Consider the following 17,406-nt stretch of genomic DNA (forward strand, 5'->3'; position numbering starts at 1 on the left):
CAACTAGTCCAACCACCTGCTCAAAGCAGGACCAACTAAATCATCCCAGCCAGGGCTGTGTCAAGCCGGGCCTTAAAAACCCCAAAGGACAGAGATTCTACCACCTCCCTAGGTAACCCATTCCAGTGCTTCACCATCTTCCTAGTGAAATAGTTTTTCCTAATATCCAACCTAGACCTGCCCAACTTGAGCAACTTGAGACAATTGCTCCTTGTTCTGTCATCTGCCACGACTGAGAACAGCTGAGCTCCATCCTCTTTGGAACCCCATTTTAAGTAGTTGAAGGCTGCTATCAAATCCCCCCTCACTCTTCTCCTCTGCAGACTAAATAAGACCAGTTCCCTCAGCTTCTCCTCGTAAATTATGTGCCCCAGCCCCCTAATCATTTTCATTGCCCTCCACTGGACTCTCTCCAATTTGCCCACATCTTTTCTCTAGTGGGCGGCCCAAAACTGGATACAGTACTCCAGATGTGGCCTCACCAGTGTCAAATAAAGGGGAATAATCACTTCCCTCGATCTTCTGGCAATGTTCCTACTAATGCAGCCCAGTATGCCATTACCTTCTTGGCAACAAGGGCACACTATTGACTCATATCCAGCTTCTCATCAACTGTAATCTCCAGGTCCTTTTCTGTAGAACTGCCACTTAGCCAGTCGGTCCCCAGCCTGTAGCGGTGCATGGGATTCTTCCATTCTAAGTGCAGTATTTGCACTTGTCCTTGTTGAACCTCATCAGATTTCTTTTGGCTCAATCCTCCAATTTGTCTAGGTCACTCTGGACCCTATCCCTAACCTCCAGTGTATCTACCTCTTCCGCCAGCTTAGTGTCATCTGCAAACTTGCTGAGGGTGCAATCCATCCCATCCTCCAGATCATCAATGAAGATGTTGAACAAAACCAGCCCCAAGACCGACCCCTGGGCCACTCCACTTGATACCGGCTGCCAACTAGACATCACGCCGTTGATCACTTCCCATTGAGCCCGATGATCTAGCCAGCTATCTATCCACCTTATAGTCCATTCATCCAATCTATACTTCTTTAACTTGCTGGAAAGAATACTGTGGGAGACTGTATCGAAAACTTTGCTAAAGTCAAGGTATATCATGTCCACCGCTTTCCCTTCATCCACAGAGCCAGTTATCTCATCACAGAAGGCAATTAGATTAGTCAGGCATGACTTGCCCTTGGTGAACCCATGTTGACTGTTTCTGATCACCTTCCTCTCCTCCAAATGCTTCAAAATGGATTTCTTGAGGACCTGCTCCATGATTTTTCCAGGGACAGAGGTGTGGCTGACTGGTCTGTAGTTCCCTGGATTCTCCTTCTTCCCTTTTTTAAAGATGGGCACTATATTCGCCTTTTTCCAATTGTCCAGGACTTCCCTCGATCACCACGAGTTTTAAGATAATGGTCAGTGGCTCTGCAATCACATCAGCCAACGCCCTCAGCACCCTTGGATGCATTAGATCTGGACCCATGGACTTGTGCATGTCCAGCTTTTCTAAATAGTCCTTAACCTGTTCTTTCACCACTGAGGGTTGCTCACCTCCTTCCCATACTGTGCTGACCAGTGCAGCAGTCTGGGAGCTGACATTGTCTGTGAAAGCCGTGGCAAAAAAAGCATTGAGTACTTCAGCTTCTTCCATATCATCGGTCACTAGGTTGCCTCCCTCATTCAGTAAGGCTCCCACACTTTCCCTGATCTTTTTCTTACTGCTAACATACCTGTAGAAACCCTTCTTGTTACCCTTCACATCCCTTGCTAGCTGCAACTCCAATTGTACTTTGGCATTTCTGATTACACCCCTGCATGCTCAAGCAATATTTTTATACTCCTCCCTAGTCATCTGTCCAAGTTTCCACTTCTTGTAAGTTTCCTTTTTGTGTTTAAGCTCACTGAAGATTTCACTGTTAAGCCAAGCTGGTCGCCTGTCATATTTGCTATTCTTTCTGCACATCGGGATGGTTTGCTCCTGCTCCCTCAATAAGGCTGAGTTCTCAAAAAGGTCCAACAGCAGAGTCCCAGATGTCATTTACCTCTAGGAACTGGCTCTTTTAGCCTCTAGCAGCACTGGGCAATGGCTGCAAGTTGCAACACGTCAGTGATCTTAATAGCATTATGTGAACTTCTGTATTTTACTATTTTCAACCCAATTGTGCCTCCCAGAGGCTGTGAGGAGGTGAAAGACCCTTGACCACATGCCAGTTTGGCCTCAGCAGGAAAAATTCCATTGTGATCCCAGTACTAAAGCTTCCCATATCTTCTGAGCAATATTAAAAGCACGTGAGGGACAAGAAGTTTTGTTCATGGGATGACTAAGTCCTGGTGGCTATAGTTAAATGAATGCAGAACTACCTATAGAGGTCTAGAATGTCTCTCTGGCCCATTCCCACAAATCACCAAAGAAAGCTCTAGGGAACACAAACTGTTACTTTTAAAAGGATTAAATATAATCCAATAATTCTGCTGAAATCCTCAGGGTTTCACAGAGTTAAACTATTGTCACACATTGTGTTATTCAGATGAATTGAGATTCTAGATGCTGCTTTCAAATAACGGAGTGTTCGATGGAGGCACTTGGTTCTGCAATGTCTGTGGGGGAAAAACCCAGTTTTCCCTCTAATATAAATGGGAGGCAAATGGGATACCATACAGGAAAAAAACTAAGAATACTCTGCAATATCTGTTCCATTCTTATTGCGGTAGTCTTTATAGCAATATCTGAGGCAAATTAAGATTGGTTGGGAATTATGCATCACTATATGCATTTTTATTGCCTCCTGAAGACTTTTCTTTTCCTTGCATAGTGAGAACTTCACATTTATTGTACAGAACTTCTCAGCTGTCTTGAGTTTAGGTTTGATGGACAGACTTATTTTGAGGCCTTAGAACTGTGTCTTTCACTTAAGAGAGACCCACGGTAAACTGGACAGTAAGATACCATAACCAAACTCTTTTTGGGACTCCAATTAGGCATAAATCAGAATGCTGGCCACAATTTCCAAAGATCACAATACAAGGATGTCCGTTCGGTAACATCATTCACATTGATATGTCAGATCTTCACAGTCTCTACACGTTTATGGCAACAGTCCCATTTCAGGCTTGTAGTGGCCACTGAGAACTTGACTGCGGATATTTCCATCACCAAATGTTGCTGAGAAGCTTCTGTAATTCTAGACACCGTTCTACAGTAAAAACTTTGTTATCCAGTATGTTGGGGGAGTCTGTGGAGGGTGGGTGCGGGTTAATCAAATATTCCGGTTAACTGAGAGTTATACTTTACCAAATGAATACTAATTTTCGAAGAATTAGAATACAATAAAATGAATAAAGTATAAAATACAGTCATACAGTATACAGGTATTCACCAATCCAGCAGTAGTACTGCACTGCAGAATGGTTGGTTTCTTGAAACACTTAGGTGTATACAGTTAAAGTTTTCTATATAGTAGGTTATCTTATGACACTACATATCACTATGAGCAGCACATGGCGTACACCCAGATCACTACAAATACACTTAACCCTAAAACTATACTCAACATAATTTAATCTTTTTTTGGTGATTCAGAAGGCACCTCAGGATCTTGTAGTACCTCAGAGTCATCATTGTCAACATCAATTATTATTGTAGATGTAGAAGGTGTAGGAGATTGGGCTGAATCTGTAATGACCCTATGACAAACCCTGGAAGTTGCTTTTTTGAATAAATCCCTGATATCAGCTTGCTTTCTTGTCTTCCTCCTCTTTTGCATAAAAGTAGAGTGCAGAATGTGCAATTGCATAACCTCCTGGGCAGTAAACTAGTCCCGGTTACTAGATTGAAGATTTGTATTAGGAGATATCAGAAATGCCAGTTAATAGAGTTTCTGGTTGATAAAGTGCTGGATAACACAGCTTTTACTGTAATATCGCTCTTCTGGGGTTTTAGTAACTGTACTCTGTGGAGTTTCAGGGTGAGGACAAATAGATTTTTGTAAAGGCCATACTTGTATTTGCTGGTTTTGGTATAGGAGCTTTTCTCTTCATTTCAGCGTACAATTTTGCTTTACATTTGGCCATTATACCCATTCGTTATCATGTCTGCAAAGCCTAATGTACTCCAAAGGTGCTATATAAATAACATTTCAATGGTGTTAAATAAAAACATTAATATGGCTACATCAAACACATTAAAATGGCATAAAATCAAATTTCCTATTTCAGTATCACAGTATAGCACATGATTCTAGTCTATCTTTCCAGAATCTGGCCTGCAAGAGTGGTACATGCCTGATGTTTCAGAGGAAGTTGTAACATATATCTTTTTTCCCCCTAAACAATCTTCCCACAGTTGTTGCTGCCCATGCTTGTCTCCCAGTTTGCCTTCTAATTAGTACTGCCAAAAGAGTGTTCTCCTATAGGCTATTGACAAAAGGTGCTTTGTTAAAAAATTATTGATTCAGTACAATGAGTGACTATCACAAGGCACTAAGGGCAAAATAACCACTGGGAGAAGCAATGTGCTATGCCAACAATGAATCCTCCTCCCCTCCGCCATGTGTAAGAGAAATAATTGCTTACAGTAGAAAAATACCCCTGATGCATTATAAAGGACTAGAAAAGAAAATGGTGCTTTCTATATGGGGTTGGACAGGATTTGTTTGAGGTATCTATACCTTGAAATCTTTAAACCATGATTTGAGGACTTCAATAGCTCAGACATAGGTTAGGGGTTCGTTACAAGAGTGGGTGGGTCAGATTCTGTGGCCTGCGATGTGCAGGAGATCAGACTAAACAATCATAATGGTCCCGTCTGACCTTAAAGTCTATGACGCATGTGACTCTACTGTGCAAAGGTCAACTTCCTTAGGCAGTGCTAGATTTTAGTGCCCTGTTGACATTACTAAAGAGAATTCCTGTGCCAAGTTGCTCAGTAACACTGTATTTGTCTTCAGAGTATAATGTACCAATGAGTTTGTGCAACTAAGTTTGTGCTTAAAACTTAATCTAAAACTTTGATGGGCAGATCTCTGGAATGAGCCAAAATGTTTCCTACAGTTGAATTAATCTCTTAATAGAGTAGTATTTACAGTCATATTTTTTTATTGTTGATAAATAAAACAAGTGCCAGATCAAGTCATAATAGGGAAGCAACATGGTAAAAGTTATGGAATAGATCCTTGAGGATCCCTGGAATCTGTGGATTTTCCAGGCCTCATTTGTGTGTTTATCAAATAAGATAAACAGTGTAACTTGTTTTTCAATTTGAGTAATTTCAATTGTTGGACTTTTCTCAATTCTAGCTTTAATAAAACAGCATAACTGTGCACAGAACTGCAGACTCAGAACTTCTCAGGCTGAAAAACAAGAAGCCCAGATATTTACAAAGTAAAAATATAACTCCCTTTTCCTGTCTCTGCTTTATGTCTTCCTCCTCAGGGCTCTTTTCTCCTTTCCATTCATTGTTTTGTGCTTCTTAGAAAGGGAAAAGGAAATACTATTATCTCCTTAGTTTGGCAGGTTGAGATGCAGATACCTGAAAACTCCTGGATATGTCTCAAAGCATGAAGGTACCAATTACCACAAATGTTTATTCTGCAGCAAGGCTTACTCTTCAAACTAGGGTGTGCAAATATGCACAGAATGGATGAGAGCAAAAGCAGACCCCAGTTTGTGCTTACATGCGTGCACATCTACATCTGGAGTGAGGGACGTGTGTGTGCACCTTTGCCCAAATGGGCTTGAAGATTTTGGGTCCAGACTTGTGATATGAATGTTTGTTTCTTATGTGGTTCTCATTTCTCTTTCTAATCTTAAAAACAATGCCATTTTATTTAGTCTAATATTCTCTGTTCTTTGCTAATCCTGTAGCTAGAAATGTGTACCGTGTAATTTGGCCTCAGGTTGTTGCTAAATCAGACCACAAAAAATGTAATCACAATAACATTTATCAGAATTGTATTATATCAACAATATCATGGCAGACATCAAAACACATCAAAGGGGCCACATATTTAACATTGTTTATAAACCTCACTAATGTGACACCATGAGATGTGCATATCTGTTTTCGTCTACTGTACTCAAATCTGACATAAAACAAGACAAATTAAAACATAAATAGATCAGTACAAAACAAAATTAACACTTAAACCTAATGATTGCATGTGGGGTAAAGTGAGAACAAGTTTACAAGTTAAAAAATATACAGATATTTCAATATACAACATGCTGCTCTGTAGAGTGTTATTTAGTTGATGTTCTAAGCAAGACCTACTTTCTCATAGTACTTGATCTCGTAGTCCAGAATGGCTCCATTGGGAAAGTCAGGCTCTTGCCATGAGAGGGCAATGCTGTTTTGGGAAGCCCAGTCCTTCCTTACCATACCTATCAAGGAGGGCGCTGAAAGGGAAAAAGATAACTAAGGGTTAAAGAGAAAGCACACTGTTTATCACTTTTTGACTTTACTTTCTTAGGATACTGAAAAGCAGTGACCTTTAGGCAGACGAGCATGACAGATGGAAATTCTCAGCCCAACTCAATAACCCGGAGTTAATGTTGAAAGTACATATCAGTAATTTCACGGTTAAAGTGTGGGTGTACTTTTGAGAACTGACTGAAAAATGGCAACACCTTATTCAAAAGATCTGCTCCCAGTTATACCTGCTGACTTTATAGACAAAAAATAGATTTTATTTTTTTAATTCTTGTTAGTACTACACAACCAACAAAATTAACAGAAGTGCTAGATTCTGTCCCTTCTTCAGCTACATAAACAGAATTGTTACATTCAAATCAATTGCACCTGTATAAATGTATCGATGCTGTCACAAGCACATAATCTGAAGGCAGTAGGGTTGCACTGGTACACTAAGGGCATCGTTTCAGATGCAGAACAAAAATTTATAGTTTATCTCTTACATAAGAGTAATCTGAATTGAATTCACCAGATTTCTTTATAATAAATAAGTAAATTTTATGTTTAATTTATAAATTGGGTCAAATTTATCTTTGGGTCAAAAGAAGTTAACAATTTAAAAATTCAATGCAATAAAAATTGCTATTTTTGTTAGCAAAATTTAGCCCCCCCCCCCAAAACCAACCTAGTACATTTTAGTAGGTAACTGAGATTATGTCATCCGCAGAATGACCAAGGATATTGTAATACACTCATTTTATGCATTTTTTCTCTCTCTGACTAGAACACAAGTGAATCTACATTTCTAGATTTCTAGTCAAATATTGGGGATTATATTTTTGGTTCTAGAATAAACTGTGTGTAGTTTTTTTAAGATTTTACCCATTTACTGACTTGCACAAAAAAGATACAGTATAAGAAATATTCTGCACAAAACTCAAATGCAGTAAAATTTTCAAGATAAAATGTATTTGTAAATAAATTAAACATTCATTTAGAAAAACGTTATTAGATTAGAGTTGTCTAAAGCACTTTTGAAAGTGAGAAAACTCACAATTAATGTTCCATATGCTATGTGAACTCTATCCTTTAAATACACCAATCCTCACATATTGTGGATACTAATTATAGCATTAAGGTCTTTAACTCATAGCTGCCCTTCCTCTGGCACAGGGAGAGTTCAGGGCAGTATTGAGAGGAAGTGTATGGTCATTGGAGTTTTGCAGCCCATTATATATGATGAATGCAGCAAAATTTGACTTGCCCTGTATATACAAGGTGGGTTCTCTGACCACTGGGTGAATGGAGTACAGTACAGTGTCAACCCATTATGTGTTTGGTGTGTAGAATATACAAGATTTTTTTTTCCTGGACTGTATTGGGAAAGCAGGAATCAGGATTGTGATATTTTCTTCATCCCAAAATATAAAACATTCTTTTTTCTAAGGAGAGGGATGAGGGGAAAACAACTGTAAAAAATGAGAGCAGGGGAAACACAACAAATAAGTTATTATATAAAACATAACACATACTCTGTGTTTTATTTCATAAGCATATTTACTCCTCAGCCATAATGGCATAAATATCATCCACATGAAAAGCTTGCAGTTCTGTAAGTAACACACAAACACAATTGAGAACTCACTTTGCTAATTAGTTGGGCCTACTACTCCCCTATATACCAACAACACTTTTGTCAACTTCTTTCTTTTAGTGCCTAGGTCTCTATTTTCAAATATGACCCAAATTGGGCATCCAACATCACCAAACACCTTAAAAATGCCTGTTTTTCAGAAAGCACTGAGTATCCACTCTCTGAAAATCAGGGCCCTTTAAATTGTCCCAGATTGAACAACCAAAAACTTAGGAACACGAAATCACTAGTCACTATTGAAAATGTAGGCCCTAGATTATTGCGAAGTTTTGACTGAACCAAATCCTTATGTCCTAAAATCAGACTCTACCGATCGTGAGCTGGCTGAACAGAAGGACAGAGTCTTTTGAAATGTTCTACTCTTCAACTTCAATTAATCATCAAGAACCTGATTTTCTGCAGTTTTTGAAATATAACTGAATTATTTATCTTGCTATTTAACAACTCCTATTCAATTTACTCCAGAAAAATTATCTGTTTTCATTATTTCAGTCCAATCAATTTAGGCCTGTTAACCAATAATAAACTGTTTGTAGAATTGATCAGCAGCTTTCACATATACTACTGTGAAAATCAGAAACCACATTATAAATTAAACACTCTGAAAACTAAAACTAAGATGAGCAGGCCAGCTCTACAAAACACTGCATTTTCAGATTTTCTACTCCCTTTCCATCGAATGTTAGATTCTACTAAATAAGCCTCTTAATAATTCATAACTTTACCCACCCACCTCTCCAATATCCAATGGCAGTTAATTCCATCCATATTCCCCTCAGTCATTCATGATTCTACCCATCATATCTCCCTCCTAGGCTTCGTGACAGATCTATAAGTTTGTTTTTCCTCCATTAATTGCCCTAGTAGAAATAACATTTTTTTATCACTTTCCCTTTTTAACTTTGGAAAGAAAGTTTCTCATTTTCAGACTGAAATAAGAATCTGTTTCTAGTAACGAACTTCCAAGTATGTTTACTTTTCATGCAAATACTTTAGTGACATTAAAAGAGTAAAAATAATCAACAAACCCCAGAATAAAAACAAACCAAAACCCAGTGGGGTTGTTCCCCACCACCCTGGAGAAAGGAAGCTATCTCTCTCTCTATATATATTTATCTATCTATATCTAAATATCTATATCTATATAAATACTGTGAAAAGACCTGTTAGGTCACATCCAGAGTCCATTTCTCTGCCTGTGAGGAATTATTCTCCACAGTTCAAAAATGTAGTCTCCTCTGATATATGAAAAGCATGCAAAATGTCATGCTGCAACTAGACTTTTTAAAATCAAAAGTGGGTTTAGAAAGGAAACTATCTTAAACCTTTATCTATGAAATCTCAGAGCATGTCTACACATACCTCCAGAGTGATCGATCCAGCAGGGGTCGATTTATTGCGTCTAGTGAAGATGTGATAAATCGACCGCCAAGTCTCTCCTGTCGACTCCACCGGAGTGAGAGGTGCAGTATGTTGCCTTCAGCTATGTTTTTCATGTAGCTGAAGCTGCATAACTTAGATTGATCTCCCACCCTAGTGTAGACCAGGCCTCAGCCATGACTCCATGATACTTTTACCTTGCACAGGGCAATGCAAGCAAGAAGCAAGCAAACAAAACCTATCAAGCTATTATGCTGATAATAGAAGGCTTATAGGAAAATTCATTAAACAAGTGCTTTAAAAATACACAGTATAAAACATTAACACAATATAAGCCTAATTTTTCCCTAGAGATAGACATATAAATCTCTTAATGAAAATGACAATTGTGTACATGTATTTAAGGGCAGAATTTGACCCTAATACAATTATTTTTAAGGTAAGATCAACTCATCCAGCTGTTATATGCAACAAGGAAGCAGCAGCCTGAGATGAACAGGGACTATCTAGAGGAAAACATGCTAGCAAATACTATTGTGATGATGGCCATCCTCGTCTTTTGCTATTATATTTTTCTCTATGTGCCCCTCAAATTGTGAGCAAAAACTCTTTTAACGTACAACGTATGGTTGATTATTATTTGGTGTCTACTTTTCAAACTCATGCAGCAATTTGTGTTGCTTTTCAACCTGAGTTCACTGAAGTAACTATTATGCTTCACCCAATGAGTGTCAAATCACAGCCTTGGTTGAAGAGATTATCATCTCAAATGTTCCGTGTGTGAAGTAGTCTGTCCCTTCTCTCTTTGAAACAGCTCAGCAGCAAAATAACAAAACAAAGTGTCTTCAGCTCCCTCCCAAGCCAATGCTTATCCTGACTTGCAATGTTGAAAATTCTATACCTTGGACAAAGGAGCTTGTACATTATTGATCTGGGTCACTGCTAGTATTGTGCCTTGTAAATCAAAATGTATTTAAGATGCATATACTGCTGTGGTATTTTATTCCTGAGTTAGGGTGTTGAGCATCAAAATTGTTCATCCCCCAAATCCCTACATTTAGCGAAACAAACAAGTAGGCCCATCATTAACTGTTTCTGATAAGTTCAGAGAGAGAGATGATCCTGTCATATAAAGATTCTTTCCGTATTTCAGGGGACACAATGACTTAGACAAGAAAGAAAACTCACAGTTATAAATTCATTCTACAAAAAAAACAAAAAAAAAAGGAACAAACCAAAACAAGTGATACAACAATGAGCTCAGTTCAATTATGATTTCTTTAGCTCTCAACAAAAAATAACACTTTCTACAAGAGAGTAATCTTCTTGTAGGGACTGCTCCTCTCTAGAAAAGTTAAAACAGAAGTTAATTAAACCCCAAAGTAATAGGTAATTCTTCACAACTTGGAAATTTAAGACCAGGTGAATCCTGTATGTCATTTATAACCTGTTTTGTTTATCTCTAATGTCAAAGGTAAATTATTCTGGCTAGTCTTTTGGAATTCAGTACTGTGGGAGAGTTTTTAATTCAGTTACCTGATGAAGCCATGCAAATGAATTTGCTTAACATCTTAACATGTCTTTTAACCCACCGTTTAATGGCTGCATTTTCCCGCCTTTGGTGCTGGACTGAAGGATGCATTCCAGATCTTGGACTCATTGCTGTTCTTTGCTTTGTATGGAAGCTTCTTTGTGCCATCTGGTCTCAGTATTTCCCTGTTTCTGTAATGGATTACTTGAATTGCAGTGAGTCATCTTCTATGTTCTTAGATTTTTCATTCTTTCTGTATTCATTTCTTCATAATTTCCCTTTTGCACTGTGTTAATGAGTATTTGTTCTTTATTTCAGAGCAAGTTTATTTTGTTGTAAAATGCATTATTTTTAAGGTTTTTTATTCATTTTCTCATGGAGTACATGGAAGATGGAGAATATTCCTTTAAAGGATTTGTTTGTAAGATATTGGGGCTTGCCACTTCTCCACTGACTCATCTCCTTATGGTTTGTTTCAGTTATCTATGACCCTCTCTCTTGGGTATAGATACCTCAGATCTCTGAAGCTTTATTTTTCCCTTCAGACCATTTTTTTTTATTTTCCAGTTTTCTGTTCCACAAAGTTTAGGAGTATGTAAAAAGCTCTTTTGAATCAGTATAAACAAGCACAATATCTAGAAAATTCTCTTTGGCTTTTTTAAATATAGTACTTTTAAAGTTTGTTATAATAATCTTTGCAAAGTAGTTTCTTCTAGTAACCCTTCAGAACTCTTACATATTACAAAATTCAATGGGGAACTTGCATAAGTACAAACAATTTCTAAGTTCATCTGCATACACTATATCAGGGGTTGGCAACCTTTCAGAATTGGTGTGCTGAGTCTTCATTTATTCACCCTAATTTAAGGTTTTGCGTGCCAGTAATACATTTTAACAGTTTTAGAAGGTCTCTATCTATAAGTCTATATTATGTAACTAAACTATTGTTGTATGTAAGTAAACAAGGTTTTTAAAATGTTTAAGAAGCTTCATTTAAAATTAAATTAAAATGCAGATCTTATCAGTTTAGTGCAGTGGTTCTAAACCTGGGGTGCACGCACCCCCTGGGGGGGTGCAAGATGCCCTTTCAGGGGTGTGAGACATTTGAGATTTTTTTAGAAGGTAAATCATCGAAAACACAAATTAAGCACAGACACATAAGTACAACTACTTTGTTTCATCAAACCTATGTATTTATTTACATTATACATTTTTTAACAATTGCTGTAATATACAAAGTTTTTAAGTTTTCAAGTTTTTAAGCTAATTGTAGTGTAATTTTTGATAAGGGGTGAGAGAACATATTTTGAGAACTCCAGACCGTCAGCGGGCTGAGCGGAGCTGGGTGTAGTGTATTAAATTGATCCCCATAAGAATGTGCAATTTACAGTGGACTACTTACGGCTGCCAGTCTTGATGCTCTGAGTGGCATGGTAAGGGGAAGAGGAATGGGGTAGTTGGATAGGCGTGGGAGTCTCAGGGGGCCTGTCAGGGGTTGGGGGTGTAGCGAGGGGTCCGGGCAATCAGGGGATAGGGAGCAGGGGGGCTTGGATGGGGGGGTGGAGTCCCGGGGGTGGTGGTTGAGGGGGGTACCGGGTGGGGGTGGTCAGGAGACAAGAAGCAGGGGAGTTTGGATGGGTGAAGGGTTCTGAGGGGTGCAGTCAGGGGGAAGGGAGTCCCGGGAGGGGGTAGTCAGGGGACAAGGAGCGGGGTGGGGATTGGATGGGTCAGGAGTTATGAGGGGGACAGTCAGGGGGTGGGAAGTGGGCCGGCTGTTTGGGGAGGCACAGCCTTCCCTACCCTGGTGTAGTCTATTAAATTTCTCCCTTTAGGAATATGCTCCTTACGGTGTACTACTTACGGCTGCCAGTCCTGGTGCTCCGCAAGTAGCACATTCCTACAGGGAGAAATGTAATACACTACACCAGTGGACAGAACCCCAGACCAGCGGCGGGCTGCCGGTCTGGGGTTCCATCCACCGGCTCTTGCCAGCCGGGGTCGCGGCCGCTGCCGGGTTCAGTTCACCCAGGCTGGCAATACGCTGAGTGGGGTTGGTGGCTGGCACCCTGGCTGGCAGCAGCGTCCCACGAAAAATCGGCTCACGTGCTGCCTTTGGCACGCATTCCACAGGTTTGCTGACCCCTGCACTATATCATCTCTCTATTTATATTTGTATATATTTATATATTTTATATATATATAAAATGTATGATCAAGTAGAAGGGGAGCTGGCAGTCACCCTTATATTTAAATTGCCTAACACTTTCCATTATAAAAGATTTTTACCACATTTTCAGAAACTAACATTTCTATTGTATTGTATTGCAGCAGGCCTTTCAAATTCACAGGGGGAAAAACCCTGAGGCCAGAGATGTGCCTTTTGCCCATCCCATGACACTCTATTCAGGTCTGGCTAAATTATAAGGTTCTGAAAATCACCGTTTCCCATTTTTGGCTTGCACTGCTGAGCATAATTGTAGCATCATTCCAAAATTCCTGAACATTCTCAAGCTGGACTCCTGATGTCCCAGCAGCAGGAGAAGCATACAGTGCTTAGGGAAATCACAGGGAATAGAAAGCCTAGCTGCTGATGGAGCAGCTGTAAGAGCAAGGGGGAGAGTAAACAGAGCTGTGCCATGCCCCTCACTGACCAGGCTGAAGACCCTGCACATGGCTCCAGTGGAGTCCTGATCCTCTGTGGGTGCAACACATGAGGTAGGAAACCCCGCCTCCCCCACTTCTCAGGGGCAAGCCAAGAGATCCAGGAGCAAACACAAATACAAATAATAAATAAATAAGAATCAAGAAAACCTGAGTTCTTGACTCACTTCCGACAGATGTTGATAATTATATATGCGTCACAACTCTTATTATTAAATATCAACCTACACCTCACTGGGAGATCATGTAAGCTGGGAATAAAGCCCAGTTAGGGGCAGCCCAAATCCCATATATTTAGTCACACTGCCTCTCAGGAAGAACCTGTCGTATCTCTGTCCTTGCCTAAACTCTCAGTACAATGGGGCTATTGAGTGAATTTGGCATGAATAAGTAACACACCCTGTTATGCTGCATCCTCTAGTGGCTGGTTTACAGAGAATAACAGCCTTCTCCTACTGCCTGCTAATATAGTTCTTTATCTCAAGTGGTAAATGTCTGCGCTGCAGATTTTGCCCCTCTGTATCTCCCCCCAAGTAAATTAAATTAAAAAGCCATTAAAATGTATTTAGGTTGCAAAGCAAAGCACCTGAAAGTTAGGAAATGCCAGTATTGAGCTTGCCTGTGCAATCTTAATTCTGGCCCTTAATGTAATATGTGTTATGTTATGGTCTTCATTATATAATAACATGCTATTTTTTTCCTCAGGACGCCTGCCTCATTCAGAGCACAAGATGAACTGTGCTCAGTGAATAACACAGCCATTCTATTTTCCTTTTTATTCTTTTAATGATATATAAGCTAAAATGCTTTCCCTACCTAGTGGAGAAAGGACCTTGGTAAGCCCTACTGGTGGAGGCAATCAGTCTGTTTCTGAATTCCTCCCCACCTTCAGCTCAAGGAAGATCTTAAGGATGGCAAACTAAGCAGACTATTATCCACTTTGGAGCCTGGCAGACCTGAATCCTCCTGGTTCCTTATTAGCTCCTGCCTGTCTTTCCTACATGGCATCTCTGGTGGCAGGAGACACTGTGTGTACAAAGCATTACATCGGCATAGTCTGTGCCAAGCCCAGGTGTGAGGTCAGTTTTATATAATGGGAAAGGAGGACATACTTTAACATCAAGCAAAGATAATAGTTTCCTTTTGTTGGGGACCAATGCTTTGGAGGGGTGAGGGATGGCTATGGGGACTAATCTGAGTGGCCTTTGGCTTTGAGTCTGTTGTGGCCAGAGAGAAAAAGAAAAAGATTTTATTGCTAAGTATAGAATGGTTTTGGTTATTGATATCATATGATATGTTTATGGAATAAGTTAAAAGTTGCAGACATTCATTTTATCCAGGAAATTGAGTGTAGAGTCCTTATTTTCAACCAAATGTTGTAGAGAATAATCTAAACACATCTATGTGTAAAAAACATCTAGTAGATGTGATAGGAACTTGGACAAAGAAAACATAAAATAAGTACTGCTCCTTTGGGTGATATTTTTTCCCTTAATAGCAATTCAAGAAAGGGCTATTTGTATTTTCAGATCATCTTCTGTAAAACACTGATAATATTAGACTGAAAAACAACAACTGGTCTAGATGAGAACCTGTGTGGGTAGAGTAAAAAAATAGGAATACCTGGTTCCTTGATAAACAGCTTTTACATCTGGATACCTACAATTACAGATGACTAAATGGTACCATAAATGAATGTGACATACAACTGCTAAGTATAAATCATGGTATCCTGCAACCCTGATATTTTTCTGGACAAAAATAAAAATTGTGTACCTTTTCAGTTACTGGAAAACACAATTATCCTTGTCCGATACATCTTAATCTAGATTTCTGTAACTGGATTAGAATTTATGAAATTTGACACTAAGTAAAGTGTTATCTCATACATGGCAATAAATGGAGTTGGAGGTTGTATTCATAGCATAGCACTTGGGAAAAAACATTATGGTGCACCGCAGGAAAACTATTGATTTTACTTCTGATTCTGAACAGTCTATAAGGAAAATGTAATGAGCAATAAAAATATGTTTTCTAAAGGGAGACATTTCATCTTAGCAACGGACCTGGAAGTACTGAAACCAAATTTCCTCATCAAAAGTGCAGTGTTCAGTATAATTAACACTGGAAATATATGTACTTTAAATACCATTAGTAGTTCTATGGGACAGTTGCAATTTTAGAAAAAAAAATCTTTGCTTTGGCTTTTGAGTCCATTTGTTTTGATCCTTCGTTGTAGAAACAGACCCAGAGGAAGGAAGGAAGGAAGGAAGGAAGATCATCTCAGAGCTGCGCTTTATATCTAGCTCTGCGTGGAGTTCCTGTATGATCTTGGATAAGTTATTTAATCTTTGTGCCTTGGTTCCCCAAACGTAAGATGGGGATAACTTTAATATTAGTTGGGTGTGGTGAGGATACATTCATTAATGTTTGTGAAGGGCCTGCATACTATGAGTAATGGGGGTTATGTAAGTAGATAATCTAGTAAAGATTTAGTTTTTATTAAACTGCTCTACATAAACAACAGCTCTTTATATATTTTAAAGAATACAACATGGCATCACCAGAACTGAAACATCTTTTGGTTTACACTGAATTAAATGAGGATTATTTTTCGTATTATAGAAGGCACAGAGAGTCTCTTATCTTGATAAGCACTTCAGTGGTAATTCAGAATTATAGTGCTTGGGGGATATACTAGTACTAACCTTAGAGTTCAAAGTTGAATTTGAAGGTTTACTGACACAGCACTACAGCTATCAAATTCACACATTTGGGATGAAAAACAATGTTTTGCTTTATTTTCTAATACTACTTGCATAAAAGTTAGCATGCTAAAGACAGCATTACATTGTGTTCACAAGCAGTGCTTCATTAATTGAAAAATATACCAATACCAGCATGTGGTAATTATGATTTCCCCCTCCCCCATTTCAAGTTATTGTTCTCTTGCCATTTTCCTTTGTCCAGAAATGGTAAAGGGAAGCCAGATGAACATAATTCTATGGTTCAAAAGTGGATTCTGCTGCATTACTCTGGGAAAGAAGTTCTGATAGATTCAAAACTTCTCTCTCATCCAAGCTAAATTGTGGACTTGACCAGTTTTTTCAAACCTCATCTATAAATAGATCTTTTCTCCCTTTATCTCCTAGGATCAATAACAGATAAGAGAAAAATTGACCAAATGCTGTAATTTATACACCGTAAAATATTGCTGCACCATTTGTTTTCTATAACTTATACTGTTGTACATTGTATAGCAAGCAGGAGACTGCCAGTTGCTCATTGCATCTTACTAATGACTTGAGGACATAAGCAGGAGTTATGTGTTTGCAGAGAAGCTCCTCTAAAGTTGCACTGGACTGTGTACTAATTTGCAGACATTAAAACAAAACAAAAAAAGCCAATTTTATGTATTTTATTTCTGAAAATGCCTAAACAACAGTAACTGGAAAAATCATATCAATATTTTCCATAAACATATGTTTTAAATGTTACTGTATATTCTCTGCATGTTTGAGATACTCATAACAAGTTCAATTCAAACAAGCTTAGAGGAGTTGTAACCCTCTGTCATGGCATTGTGGTTGCCCTGTATCGCCCCCTGCTGGCCATGTGTGGCACTGCCAGCACTCCCTGCCTCAGTTTCTCTCCCCAGGGTGGATCTCCTTGGCTTACCAGACACCAGTCTGTTCTGGAGATGGGGTTTAGCCCTCCAGCCAAATCACAATCAAGCCTAACCGTTCCTGGGTAGCAAACTGAAAGTCCCAA

The 17,406-nt window shown here is 39.0% G+C and overlaps 1 protein-coding gene across 6 annotated transcripts in view; it reads right to left on the reverse strand.

Annotated features, from left to right (window-relative positions):
• The window catches only part of EPHA6 (EPH receptor A6), an 879,356-nt gene that overhangs the window by 253,777 nt on the left and 608,173 nt on the right, over window positions 1-17,406 (reverse strand). For all 6 annotated transcript variants that reach the window (XM_073305263.2, XM_073305254.2, XM_073305245.2 and 3 more), the window contains one exon: window positions 6,269-6,393. In XM_073305263.2, the coding sequence (XP_073161364.1) occupies window positions 6,269-6,393 (125 nt within the window). The remainder of the gene's footprint in view (window positions 1-6,268; window positions 6,394-17,406) is intronic.

Source organism: Lepidochelys kempii, chromosome 1 (genome assembly GCF_965140285.1).
Source record: "Lepidochelys kempii isolate rLepKem1 chromosome 1, rLepKem1.hap1, whole genome shotgun sequence".
NCBI classification, from domain to species: domain Eukaryota; kingdom Metazoa; phylum Chordata; order Testudines; family Cheloniidae; genus Lepidochelys; species Lepidochelys kempii.